Raw genomic sequence first — 14,807 nt, 5'->3', positions numbered from 1 at the left:
TCCAAATCCTAGTTACAGATTTCTCTTTAATTGTGCTTTTACTTAGAACATATTTCTTTTGAATAATGACACAAAGGTGAACTTTTGTAAAACACTGGCAAGAATAATAATGCCCATAATAGTAGGCATAATACAGTAGACTGCAAATAAATATAAATAAATGTAAATATACATTTGAAAAGCATATGTACAGTACATATATAATTATGTACGTATATGTTATATACGTATCGGGTGATACTTTAACCGTGAAAGAAGACACAGGAGACGGTAAGCCATTGCTCAAGTGCGTGTATTGAATTATGTCACACATAGAAGGGTGCATTGCGGTATTTATAAATAATTTTTTTACGCAATTAATACACAACTAAGTCTTTAATGATGACTCAAAAACTGAGCCTAAATATCAACATGCATTTTTGCATTTGTTTTCTTTAAATACATTGTCACATAATATTTTGAGAATAGCCTTGGATCCTCCTACTCTTTCCTCCTCCTTTTAACCCTACCCACTATAATAGTCAATGGAATATGCTCCCCAGTCACTGGAATTCACCATAGTCACATCGTTTTGAAGCGATAGCTGGGAGCGATAAAGCCTGTTGTTCAGAGAATCCAGGGAATTGTCCAACACCTAGAAAGAAAAGAGACAGGTTAGAGATACGTTCTGTAACATTGGACACTAATGTATCATCATTTAAAGGACATTGAGTTTTATGTATAGAGTGAAATGATAAAAATACAAATAGTGCTTGGTGGCCCAATGGTTTAAAGTCAAAAGACCAAGGGTTTGAATCACTGTTGGAACACCTTTGTATGGAGTTCACATGTTCTTCTCTGCAGAAGGGATTTCTTACTTGGTAAGCCTTTGTATTTTATAAGGACTAGGGTTGTACGGTATACCAGTACAATGATAGTACCACGATACTAATGAATCATATTCGGTACTACACCGCCTCTAAAAAGTACCGGTCTCCCACACCCCGCACCCTCGTAGTCGTCACGTTGTGTCTTTTTGCTGGTTTTACGAGCAACGCACAATAACAGAGTACTTACAAGCAGACTTGTAGCTATTTCTTAATCACTAATCCCTCGCCTCCATTGCGACAAATAAAGTACGTTTCTAACAAGTATCATCCCTGCACGACGAGGAATAGCTAATCATGCTTCACTACACACCGTAGCTCACCCGCTTCACAATGTAAACAAACGCCATGGGTGGATCTACACCTGAAATCCACTGTAATGATACCAAATACAGGAGCATATCTAGTCGATACTACTATGATGACATCAATATTTTTTTAGCATCACAAAATCTGTTTTTGTTAAAAAAAAAGTATATTATGTTTATAAACTTAGTAAATATGTCCCTGGACACATGAGGACTTTGAATATGACCAATGTGTGATCCTTTAACTATTTTGTATCGGATTGATACCCATATTTATGGAATCATCCAAAACCAATGTAAAGTATCAATCAAACAGAAGAATAAGTGATTATTACATTTTAGCAGAAGTGTAGATAGAACATGTTAAAAGAGAAAGTTAGCAGATATTAACAGTAAATGAACAAGTAGATTAATAATTCATTTTCTACCACTTGTCCTTAATAATTTTGACAAAATAATAGAATGGACAATGACACAATATGTTACTGCATACGACAGCAGCTAAATTAGGAGCCTTTGTTTGCTGAGAGCTGGTGCGAGAGGTGGAGCGCTACCGGTTGGATCTGGTGGGGCTTACCTCTACGCATAGCAAGGGCTCTGAAACCACACTCCTGGACAAGGGATTGACCTTGTTCACCTCTGGAGTTGCTCAGGGTGTGAGGGCACAGGCGGGTGTGGGGATACTCACGAGTCCCCGGCTGAGTGCCTGTACATTGGAGTTCACCCCAGTGGACAAGAGGGTCGCCTCCCTTCGCCTTAGGGTTGGAGGGGGGGAAACTCTGACTGTTGTTTGTGCGTACGCACCAAACAAGAGTTCAGAGTATTCGGCCTTCTTGGATACCTTGCATGGGGTCCTGTATGGGGCGCCGGCAGGGGATTCCATAGTCTTGCTGGGGGACTTCAACGCGCACGTCGGCGTTGACAGTGATACTTGGACTGGCGTGATTGGGAGGAACAGTCTCCCTGATCTGAACCTGAGTGGTGGATTGTTATTGGACTTCTGTGCTAGTCACGGACTTGCGATAACAAACACCATGTTCAAGCATAAGGATGCTCATAGGTGTACCTGGTACCAGAGCACCCTAGGCCAAAGATCAATGATCGATTTTGTAATCGTATCAGCTGATCTGAAGCCGTATGTTTTGGACACTCGGGTGAAGAGAGGGGCTGAACTGTCAACTGATCACCATCTGGTGGTGAGTTGGGTTAGATGGCGGGGGAAACTTCTGGACAGACCTGGCAAACCCAAGCGTGTAGTGCGGGTGAACTGGGAACGTTTGGAGGAGTCCTCTGTCCGGAAAGACTTCAACTCCCACCTCCGGCGGGACTTCTCTGCCATCCCTGTGGAGGTTGGGGACATTGAACAGGAATGGGCGATGTTCAAAGCCTCTATTGCTAAAGCTGCAGCTGCAAGCTGTGGCCAGAAGGTCTTAGGTGCCTCAAGGGGCGGTAACCCTCGAACACCCTGGTGGACAGTGGTGGTCAGGGAAGCCGTCCGACTGAAGAAGGAGTCCTACCGGGGTATGTGATCCCAGGGGACTCCGGAGGCAGTTGCAAGGTACCGACGGGCCCGAAGGGCAGCGGCCGTGGCTGTGGACGAAGCTAAGCAGAGGGTGTGGGAGCAGTTCGGGGAATCCATGGAGAAGGACTATCGGGCGTCACCAAAGCTGTTCTGGAGGACCATACGGCACCTCAGGAGGGGGAAGCAGGGAACCATCCAAGCTGTGTACGGCAAGGATGGGACTTTGCTGACTTCAAGTGAGGAAGTCGTAGGGCGTTGGAAAGAGCACTTTGAGGAACTCCTGAACCCAAATACATCAAACACACCCTCCCTGATAGGAGCAGAGCCTGAGGATGATGGGGGATCGACGTCGATCTCTCGGAGTGAAGTCACTGAGGTAGTTAGACAACTCCACAGTGGCAAAGCTCCGGGGGTTGACGAGATCCATCCAGAAATGCTGAAGGCTCTGGGTGTTGATGGGCTGTCTTGGTTGATACGCCTTTTCAACATTGCGTGGAAGTCCGGGACAGTGCCGAGGGAGTGGCAGACTGGGGTGGTGGTTCCCCTTTTCAAAAAGGGGGACCAGAGGGTGTGAGTAGTGTGTTACAGGGGTATCACACTACTCAGCCTCCCTGGGAAAGTTTACGCCAAGGTACTGGAAAGGAGGGTCCAGCCGATTGTCGAACCTCAGATTCAAGAGGAGCAATGTGGATTCCGTCCTGGTTGTGGAACAACTGACCAGCTCTTTACTCTTGCGGGAATCCTGGAGAAGGCCTTGGAGTATGCCTATCCAGTCTACATGTGCTTTGTGGATTTGGAGAAGGCGTATGACCGGGTCCCCCGGGAGATCTTGTGAGAGGTGCTGAGGGAGTACGGAGTGAGGGGAAACCTGCTGAGGGCCATCCAATCTCTGTACAACCAAAGCGAGAGTTGTGTCCGGGTGCTTGGATGTAAGTCGGATCCGTTTCCAGTGGGGGTTGGTCTCCGCCAGGGCTGCGCTCTGTCACCTATCCTGTTTGTGAATTTCATGGACAGGATTTCTAGGCAGAGTCGTGGCCATGGCGGAGAGGGTATACGTCTCAGGGGGCTAAAGGTTGCGTCACTGCTGTTTGCAGATGATGTGGTCCTGATGGCACCTTCGGTTCGTGACCTTCAGCTCTCAATGGATCGGTTTGCAGCCGAGTGTTCAGCGGCAGGAATGAGGATCAACATCTCCAAATCTGAGGCCATGGTTCTCAGCAGGAAACCGATGGTTTGTACAGTCCAGGTAGGGGACGAGACTCTGTCCCAGGTGGAGGAGTTTAAGTATCTCGGGGTCTTGTTCACGAGTGAGGGAAAGATTGAGAAGGAAATCAGCCGGAGAATCGGAGCAGCTGGGGCAGTATTGCAGTCTCTTTGCCATGCGGCAAAGAGACTGTTGTGACGAAACGAGAGCTGAGCCAGAAGGCAAAGCTCTCGGTCCACCGAGCTATCTATATTCCTACTCTCACCTATGGTCATGAAGTGTGGGTAATGACCGAAAGAATAAGATCGCGGATACAAGCGGCCGAAATGAGTTTCCTCAGATGGGTGGCTGGCATCTCCCTTAGAGATAGGGTGAGAAGTTCAGTCACCCGAGAGAGACTCGGAGTAGAGCCGCTGCTCCTTCGCTTGGAAAGGAGCCAGCTTAGGTGGTTCGGGAATCTCGTGCGGATGCCTCACGAGCGTCTCCCTAGGGAGGTCCTCGTTGCACCTCCCACTGGGAGGAGACCCTGCAGCAGGCCAAGGACCAGATGGGGGGATTACATCTCCTTTCTGGCCTGGGAACGCTTCGGGATTCCCCAGGAGGAAGTCGCTAATGTTTCTCTGGAGAGGGAAGTCTGGGGGTCTCTGCTGGAGCTGTTGTCCCCGCGACCCGATTCCAGATAAGCGGTTGAAGATGGATGGATGGATGGATGGATGTTTGCTTACTTACTACTAAAAGACAAGTTGTCTTGTATGTTCACTATTTTATTTTAGGACAAACTTGCAATAAGAAACATGTGTTCAATGTATCGTAAGATTTTTTGTTAAAATAAAGCCAATAATGCCATTTTTGTGGTCCCCTTTATTTAGAAAAGTATCGAAAAGTACCAAAATATTGGTATCGGGACAACACTAATAAGGACATTATTGGTGAAAAGCGTGCCAATAAGACGATTTATCCCACTTCATATGACTTCAAATAATTCACATTTTTAGAGGTTTTCATCCCAAAGAAGAAGCCGGTTTTATGAACTGTTACCTGGCAGTTGTCTCATTTCCCAGCTGCAGAGTTGGGTGATTGGCCTGCAGAGAACGCTTCCTCAAAAGACTTGGCAAACTCCTAAATTTTACCAAGATATCTCCAGGTTTAATCTAAACTTGCTGCGCACTTGTGAGATGTCAGTATCACAGTCTGCACTGTGGTACGAGTGAGTAAGAAGCACTCTGTTGAGGCTTGTTTGTCTGACGATCACCATGTCTAGCTGGTGCCAGTGCTTTGAGCGTGGGTGTCTCAAAGACAAATTGTTGTAGCTTTATCTGGAAGTAATGTGTTCCTTCATTGGCCTCTCAGTGCATCCAATTGATGAACAAAATATATATGTCCAAAAATTAAGTGAGTGCGGCTTTTATTAAGGTGCGGGCTATAGTCTGGAAATTGCGGTAGTTTAGGTCGACTTTCAACCGTAAAACATGCTCAAATGTGAATGGGAATGTCTGCAAATTGTGGACAACAGAAACATCAGACAGTAAGGAATAATAATAATGATAATAACATCGCAGCTATTGGTGTTGTTTGTTTTACAAGGTACCTGTATGCACGCATGTATGTGAATTGGGCACATGTGTTAACTATAAGCATGCCCGTAGATGGACCACACTTCAGGTTAGTATATGTCTTAAATACAATAAGCATAAATCAACACTTTATGAATATAGAATATATATAAAATAGCTTTAATAGACATGTACGTACACAGTATTTCGACCATTTTTTTACTACAGTACATCTTTTCAAGGGAGAATACTACAAATGAAGCTTGACTATACTATAGTTGTCGTCAGCGTACAGCTGGTATACAAAGTGCCTTTTTCATAGTAATGTCCTTTAAGATTAGCACGGTTTAATTAAATTAATTTACATTTTTAATTTAATTTAATTTATTCTCCAAATGCAAAAACAAATTAACCAGTCTGCGCTGTTCTTGTACAAATGGAACAGGTATGAGCTTATAGTGTAGATCGCAATCAAACATAACAGTCGCATGTAGCAAACAAGACTGCCAGGCTGAGTAGCCGGCGAGGCAAGTATGAATAGCTCTCTGATTAGTGATCAGGAGCAGGTGACAGTGCTGACCACTAACCAGAGGGAGGGACAGAAAATCAGCACCCATGGCATCGAAGGTTGGAACAGAAATGAACACACAACTAAGAAGAAATAACAAATACAAAACAGAATATGCCCTGGCGTAACATGTCATAACAATTTGTATTGTTTACTCTTCAGTGTAGATAATTTTTAACTGTAAAAGTTTTTATTTTGTTCCTCATTTGAAGGCTAAGATACCATTTTTAGCCTTTTCCTTGCAGTATTACACGTGTACCTATTTTGCACATTTTTGTGTGCCATGTTGGTAAGCTGCTTTTCTCAGTCTCTTTGTTTATATACTTTTTATTAATACGTTTTTCTTCATCAAATTTCCCTATTATAATTACAGTGGAAACGTCACATAAATTTAAAGCAACTTTCACTTTTCCCGGCAATTTTATTGCAACAAACACCAAAAAAAAAAACCTTTCCATTGCAATTTTTGGTAACAATCTGTGCAAATTCAGGCATCTCTAAAAAGTTCCACAAGATCATGGGGGTACTGATAAATTGCTGTCAATGTTCAAATTGTTTAACTGAAGTTGAAAATGCAGAATATTTGTTAGATTTCTTGAAATCCTATGATTTTTGGGGTTAGGGTTACAAAGAACACTTGATATTGATTACAATTCCTAAAATTACAAGGGGATGTAATGCTGATTAAAAGAATATGCCTTAAAACATTGCAACTTTTTAAAAAATGCTGCTGCGAACAATCACAAAAAAAAGCCTGCAAAATTTTAGAGGGACTAAATAGTTCTAGTAATGGCAATTTATAAGCATTAACAGAACAGAAAATATTCTACCAAGTATTTTGTTATTTTTGTTTGTTCCTAACATCAATTAAACCGTTTACGAATCTATGGTTTCCTCATATGTGTCTTTTATAGATGAACTTACCTCTTCAAATTTCTTGGCCTTGTACATATCTGCTCCCTTCAGGAAGTTGAGCAGTATGATGTCACACAGGACAGTACCCTATATGATAATAACTTGTTTTAGTAATGATGAGGAACAGGTTGATATAAATACAGGGCTCTAGATGTGATAATTCTTGGATCAACAGATGTCATTCATCCGTGCTGAGCACACATACACATGCACACACATATGGAGCAAGAGCACTGCCAGTAAAATTTGGTACCGAAAAAATAAAAAATCACATTGTACAAAAAAAAAAGTTGTGATGGCACCAAAACAAGTTTTGGCAACAGATAAATAAAAACATTTAAAAAATACAATATTTTTGGTGGATATTTTTTGGAATCATGACATGCATATTCATATTTTTGTACGCTTTTTTATTGTTTTTGTGTGTTTCAAAGGTTATGTACAAACTTGTTTTTCCACATCCGCTTCCCCTTTTTTACGGTTTTGTTTCTTTTTTTTCAGTTTTGCTTCTTAGTTTTACAGTTTCAAACTAATGGCAGTGTTTTGACATGGGTGGGTGCCTAAGGGCAAGGCTTACAACAGCCGGAAACAGTTTTAGACTTGGGCTCGCAGGTAAAACTCAGTCGAAGAAGACGGGAGGACTGAGGGGCTCGAACTCAAGTTTTAAAAAAGCTTCAAAATGTGAAATTATGAAGCAAAAGTTGTTTTTTATATTCATCTTAAGTAGGCCTACGTGAGTTGCTTTAGGCAGATTTTGTTATGGCGCACATGCGCTCCGTGCTTCCTCTTCTGCGGGAGCGCTCAGAAGCTCCGCTGTGAGCACCAGACACGCCCCCGCGCTCGTCACGCAGACCGCACCCACACTCCGCCGCAGCCGGAGGCAATCAACACCCAACGCACCTGGCTTTGATGAGGGACGACCGCATAAAGACCTTCGACGCTGACTCATCGTCCGTCGGAACGTAGCTCTGCTCGTATGCCCGTGTCTCAGCCTCGCTGTGTACCTCCGCTGCTGTTTTTCCCTCCTGGACTCTGTTTGCTCTCCCCGATCCTTGACCCAGTTTTGGACTTCCGGATTTCACCCTCCTGCCCTCGACCCCCGCTCAGACCTTGGACCTCCTCTTGGATCATTCACTTTGGACTTGGACGCTTATCATTCAACACGCACCTCAACAAACTTTACGGTATTCATACGGTAAATTTCCACACATAGTCTTTCATGCAAACACATAGTAACATGCACACCCCATTCACTCATCAAGCACTCAATAAACCTGTTGAGCTTGATATTATGTTGTCTGCCGTCTCCTTCCCCAGTTCGACATAACCTATGTATCTCCTGCTCAGAGAAAATTGTGTATTTTTAGACATAATATAGTGAACTACTTTTGTGAATTTTTGACTACTTATCTAATTCGGAAAGCACTCTGATCAACATTGTTACTTTCAATATTGGTTTTACATATTATGCAGTAGATTTTTCAGCACTAAACTATTATTATACATTAAATGATTGTTATTCTTAACAGGGGGGACCATGATTATTTACAAAGCAAGTAAAATGATTTTAAAGCTAGAATTCCTTTTTAATAGTTATGCTACGGATTATGAAAGATTTATTATATGATTGCTTTATTTGTTACGTTTAATAAAATGTAATATGGCAGTCAACAATCAGCTTTGCTTAATGGATGATAATGTTCTGTAGTTGGATGTCCCCTCAAAAAATCCTGATGTTTCAGAAAGGCAGAAGTCTTCTTTATCTTTCTTGTTGAAATAAATACAGCAACTTGCAAAGTGCGACTAACCTATTATTCTTAAAGATGTTTTAATGTAATTAATAGAAACGTGTCCTCTAAAAATCCAGCCGAGTTTTCAAATTAATTTTAAATAATCCCTCAGCTCTACAATATAGCAGTTGATTATTTAAAACAAAAATTGTAAATGGTTGTACTTTTAAATGTAAATGTAAATATTATGTGGAGTATAATTTAAGATAACTGAATGTATTCCCCTAATTGGCTCCGACACCCCCGCGACCCCAAAAGGGACAAGCGGTAGAAAATGGATGGATGGATGTAATACTTGCAATTAAAGGTGCCATATGTAGTAATGTGGCCAGACATGGTACTGCAATCACGGTCAACATTTTGTAGTCCCCTCCCACTCTCCCTGACTGAGGTTGCCAGATACGCAGCCGAATCCGAATCCTACTCCAAGGAACTTCAAATGGCAATCGACGAGTTCTACGATGTAGGTTTCTCTTGTTTATGCTTCTTGCAAGATGGTTTACGAAGTAATTATGCCACATTTTACTGATGTCGATCAGTATTTGTAAAGTTACGCAGCAATATTTTAGTCGGGAGTCGGGGCAGATTACCTTCCATTACCCTGCTAAAATGTCTAGTTTGACAGCACGGACCACCATCAAATAAATGTTATATTATAATATATAATAAATCACATAGAACTACATTGATGGCAAACCAAGGCCAACAGTAAAATTACTGCCACATTTCGTTCAGATTAGATTAGTTTATTTCAAAGGGGACAATGCAATTTCATAAAACACATGACTACACATGGTTAAAAAAGTCCCCTGGTCATGATGTAAAAAAGGCAGTAAAATTACAATTTAAAAGAAAAAGAAAAGAAAGAGAGAGAAAAAGAAAAAAAGCACACAATACATATACAATATGATAAAAAATATAATACAACATCACAACATTCACAAATTTATCTTAGCATCAAAACAGGCTCATCTTTTAGTGCTGGCAGCTGTAGGCCACATTTTCAATTTTTTTGTGAAGGCCTTGTAAATTGTGACCAGTTAACCTCCTCAGGTACTGAGTTAGGGGGGGGGTTAGGTTTGGTTGTTATCAACACTTCAGTCATCAACAATTGCATCATCAGAGAAATGAACATTGAAACAGTGTAGAACTGACTTGGTAGGATATGTACAGCAAGTAGTGGACATCAGAAAGCATAAGAAAAAGTATCTACATTTGATTATTTACATTTGAATATTAAAAATCCGGGGAGAGTGTTAGTTTAGGGTTGAAGTTGCCTGGAGGTGTTCTTTTAGTGCGGTTTTGAAGGAGGATAGAGATGCCCTTTCTTTCACACTGTAAGTGTGTTCATGTTCGAAATAAACTAAAATCCATCAATTAATCCATCACCTTCTTTCAATGCAGAGTACGATTCTTTGAGCCAACCCACATTACGCATAAATCATATAGCCTACTACCATGTCAATACAAAAAGTAGAAAATCATTACATGTAATGCATTATATTGTGCCAAGCAAATACCACCCCATGTGTGTCTGATGCACGTACAGTATCAGAAACCGCAATTAGCCGTGTTAATGTTGGCACACATTTCATCAGTGTATCAGCATATTGAGAACGAAATAGACACTGACACCACGTAGGTTTAATTTGTCGAAAATATATGTTGCCCTGTCCGTTGGATGACACATCAACATACAGGCTAACGGGCGTATATTTCTCCCGTTAGCCAATTTTTTGGACAATATATATGTCCATTACCATTTATTACAAGCAGTGTTGGGACTAACTGTAATTAACAATTAACTGTAACGCCGTTATTTTCGGCGGTAACTAGTAATCTAACGCGTTATTTTTTATATTCAGTAACTCAGTTACCATTACTACATGATGCGTTACTGCGTTATTTTACGTTATTTTTTATGTAGTATCGGCTAGAAACAGAAGATCTGCGTGTGTTTTATTGCAGCGCTGCGGTGTTGTCCTTCTGTGTCACAAGGAAAAGAAAATGCGTGCTTTGTGTAGGTGGGGGCGGCTCCCAGACTTTAGTTGAGGAGCGCAGGGGAGACGTTACTCCAGGGCCTATGTACTTCGGGGCTAACAACCTCCACTTTACCCGGCAGTGGGTCTTTACAGCTCCGGACTGGGTAGGGAAGACCAAACTTCACGTTGGGGCAGGAATAGAGCCTCTTCTTTACTGGAGCAAAGATGTCCATTTCCCAGCTACGGTCGGAGTAAAGTTGGGAAAAATGGAGACCCTCTTGCCCATGTAGGAGAGCAGGGAAGCTTCGGCAGCCCGGTGTAGAATCTGGTTACGGGTTTGAAATAAATTCACTACAACAAAAAGTGGTCGGGGAGGTTTGCCATTTTTCGACCGAGCATGCAAAGTGTGATGGACTCGATCCAAAATGGGCTTGTCGTCGGGTTTAAGCACATCCTGCTGGAGCTGGGCCGTAAACTCAGTGGGACGAGGGCCTTCATAGCTCTTAGTGGGACCCACCACACAAATATTGTTCCACCTCGAGCGACTTTCCCAGTCCTCACATTTCTTTGAGAGGAAATCCACAGTAGTAGTTAGCTTGCTAACATTAGCATGCTGGTCGGTTAGTTCGCCATCGTGAGCATTAGCGGAGTGCTGCAGTCGCCTCGCCATGGGACGAAAGTTTGTTATCCAATGGCTCCAGAGCAGCGGTTATTTCTCTTCTTGTCATGCCTGAGACTATGGACTTAAGTTTACTGAAAATGTCACTGCGCATTTCAACCATCATCTTCTTCATGTTCAGCAGCAGAGTTGAATCAGCAACAGATCTTTCTGGTGGAATCGGGCTCTGGAGAGGCCCGAGGCTTGTGTCCTGTTTATACTACTACAATGTTGTCAAGACTTGGTCCTTGGGATTTGTTTTTCCGGAAGGCAACGGAAAGTTGGCGCGGGCAAGACGGGAATGTGAGTACATGTTTAATATTTTTACTCAAAAGGGTATAAACAAAAGGCGCTCACAGCGGAGGTAAAAAACTTGACTATGAAAACAAAAGGTGCGCACAAAGGCGGAGAACTATAAACATGAAACAAAAACTTACTTGGCATGGGACTATGAACATGGCATGAAACAAAGTGATGATAACATGTGCAGAGCATAAATGTGATGTCGCCAGGCTGACCAACAGAAAATGAAATGCTTAAATAACACAGACATGATTAACAAAAGGTGCGTGACTCAAAACGTGAAACAGGTGCGTGACATGACAGGTGAAAACTAATGGGTTGCTATGGAAACAAAACAAGGGAGTGAACAACCAGGAACTAAGAAAGTGTCCAAAAAACAAACAGCACATGGCCAAACAAAAACATGATCAACACAGACATGACAAATGTAAGATGCGATTGACGGCTGAAGTTATTAAAAAAGGCTTATAAAATATATATAAAATGTCACATTCCAGCAGAGCCACTGCAAAACACCTCCTACATCGTCCCTGTTAAGCAGCGCCTCTTAGCCCCACCCTTATGATACATTTTTAAGGAAATTGCCAAGAGGGGACTTGCACCCTTGAGCAATGGCTACACATAAAATAGTGGCCCTCCATATACTGCAGTGGGAGTTTATGTACCCTTTATTTTACCTAATTAGTGTTAAATTAATTCATTAGTTTCTTGGAGCTAAAAAGGTCCTTACTTAGTTTATACGGACTGTCATGACGACAAAATTAAATATTTATAATCAAAACCAACTATGTCAAAGTATATAAATATTTGTTGTACTTACATCAATATAAACAATCAAAACCATCAAAAACAATGTCATTTCAATTAACTTTAATGCAATTGGATCTCAGTATAAATGTATAAGATTACATCTTATTTGTTTTTTTGCTTTGGAGAAAAAAACGAAACATTGGGTTTATACAGAATGACATGAGTCCTCTGTTGACTCGTAGAAAATGACCAAATTTCCACTATGTTACACACATTCATGCACACACACTCGTATGCAGATTACACTCACCACTCCAATTGATGTAAAAGCTGCCACCATGTTGATAAGTGTGGGAATCATGTTGAACTTTCCTGCCTGAAATGAAGAAAAATGGTGTTCTCACTTGGGGTTTGGGACTCTAGTCGCGACCGACATTTCAAAAAGAATTGTCATTGGACCAACAGTAAAAACACTTGAATAAAGTAAGAACTTGACTGAACCCCTATTGTAAATGGCTGGTGTATTGAACATGATGGTTATTTTTCGTGATGTGCGATATTGGCTTTCTTATTGATATGCCGATATGTTCCAGAACTTCAATTTACGATATATAGTTTTTTGGCTTGTTTCTAGGGCTCCTATTTCTTAATCGTCAGAACCTGGTTAAACCCTCGGGTAGTTTCAACAGGGAGGACCCATGAGGTTAACACACATAATACCAAGCATTATCCAACAAATAAATAAATCAGCAACAAATAGGACACTCTCAAGCAACTTCTGCTGAGAAGGTATAGTCTACCTCTAGCAATGCTGAAGTTAAAGTAGGGCTGGGCGATATGGCCTTTTATTAATATCTCGATATTTTTAGGCCATGTCACAATACACGATATATATCTCGATATTTTGCCTTAGCCTTGAATTAACATGCATATAATCACAGCAGTATGATGATTCTATGTGTCTACATTAAAACATTCTTGTTCATACTGCATTAATATATGCTCATTTTAAACGTTCATGCAGAGAGGGAAATCACAACTAAGTCAATTCACCAAAACTGTATTTATTAAACAGTTATTAAGCAGTGGCAAAATATTCATGTAATTTCAAAACAGAAAGTGCAAGATTGTCAGAGACATTTTAAAACACTTTTGTGCATGATGTCACTAAGCTGACATATCAAAACAACACTAAATTAAAGTGCACTTTTTTTCCACTACAATAGTTTAAAACAAATAAAGTGCACTTTTGTGTATGATGTCACACAAGATATTTCAATAACTGTCAAATAAAAATTAGCTGCATAATAGGAAATCAAATATTGTATGTCCTGCACTATGTGGTAGGTTACTGCGGACGTTATCTCCTTCTGTTGTTGACTATTTGTTTCATACGGTGTTGATGTGGAAATGGTGGCTTGGGCATTTTGTTGGTGTGGCACCGAACGGAGATGTTGACATGCGGAGTTTCAAGCACTCTTCATTCTCTAGCGGGTGACTTTTCAAATGATGCTACACATTAGCAGTGCATCTTGCCGCCAGACGATGGAACCCCTTCTGTTTTTCTTGGGAATTCATTCTTTCTTCATTTGTTACCAGATTCACACCTTCTTTCTCTCGTATTAGCGCTAGCGTCACAGCTAACGTTACCCATGCCGCTACCTCTCTGCTCCGTGAGAGTGTATGACGTTGCACGCGCGACAGTATGTGACGTAAGTAAGAAGGTGCGCTTGTTTTATGTCTCCCAGGGGGTGATCAAGGGTGATGGGTCAAATGCAGAGGACAAATTTCACCATACCTAGTGTGTGTGTGACAATCATTGGTACTTTAACTTTAACTTAACTGTGAGAAGGAGAGACAAGAAAGAGAGTGAGTGTAATGCCCGCAGCTAAAAGCAACTGCGTGAGAACGTATACTCGAATATCACGATATAGTCATTTTCTATATCGCACAGAGACAAACTTGCGATATATCGAGTATATTCGATATATCGCCCAGCCCTAAGTTAAAGTACCAATGATTGTCACACACACACTGTTGGAATTTGCCCTCTGCATTTGACCCATCCCCTTTTTCACCCCCTGGGAGGTGAGGGGAGCAGTGGGCAGCAGCAGTGGCCGCGCCCGGGAATACGTTTTGGTGAATTAACCCCCAATTCCAACCCTTGAGGCTGAGTGCCAAGCAGGGACGTAATGGGTCCCATTTTTATAGACTCGGGGGTTTGAACTCACAACCAATGTTCCCTCTAAATTTTCATGTGTGTGAGCAAACGCAAAAACTCCCTGAGCATTCAATGGAGCCCATGTGAGCAACATCAGACATGCACATTGTGGCTACACCAGCAGCACACCTGTCCCAGCACCCTAACCCTAACCTGACTAAATAACA

General features: G+C 41.7%; 1 protein-coding gene across 1 annotated transcript in view; it reads right to left on the bottom strand.

Annotated features, from left to right (window-relative positions):
- Positions 1 to 310: 310 nt before the first annotated feature.
- Positions 311 to 14,807, bottom strand: part of LOC133641975 (P2X purinoceptor 3-like) — a 72,112-nt gene continuing 57,615 nt past the window's right edge. The window contains exons 10-12 of the mRNA XM_062036149.1: positions 12,730 to 12,795; positions 6,946 to 7,023; positions 311 to 634 (exon numbers count right to left, since the gene is read on the bottom strand). Coding sequence (XP_061892133.1) covers positions 506 to 634; positions 6,946 to 7,023; positions 12,730 to 12,795 — 273 coding nt within the window. The 3' untranslated portion in view covers positions 311 to 505. The remainder of the gene's footprint in view (positions 635 to 6,945; positions 7,024 to 12,729; positions 12,796 to 14,807) is intronic.

This window comes from Entelurus aequoreus, linkage group LG24 (genome assembly GCF_033978785.1).
Source record: "Entelurus aequoreus isolate RoL-2023_Sb linkage group LG24, RoL_Eaeq_v1.1, whole genome shotgun sequence".
Taxonomy (NCBI): Eukaryota; Metazoa; Chordata; class Actinopteri; order Syngnathiformes; family Syngnathidae; genus Entelurus; species Entelurus aequoreus.
The sequence above is the reverse complement of the archived record's forward strand: the minus strand, read 5'-3'. Positions and strand labels throughout refer to the sequence as shown.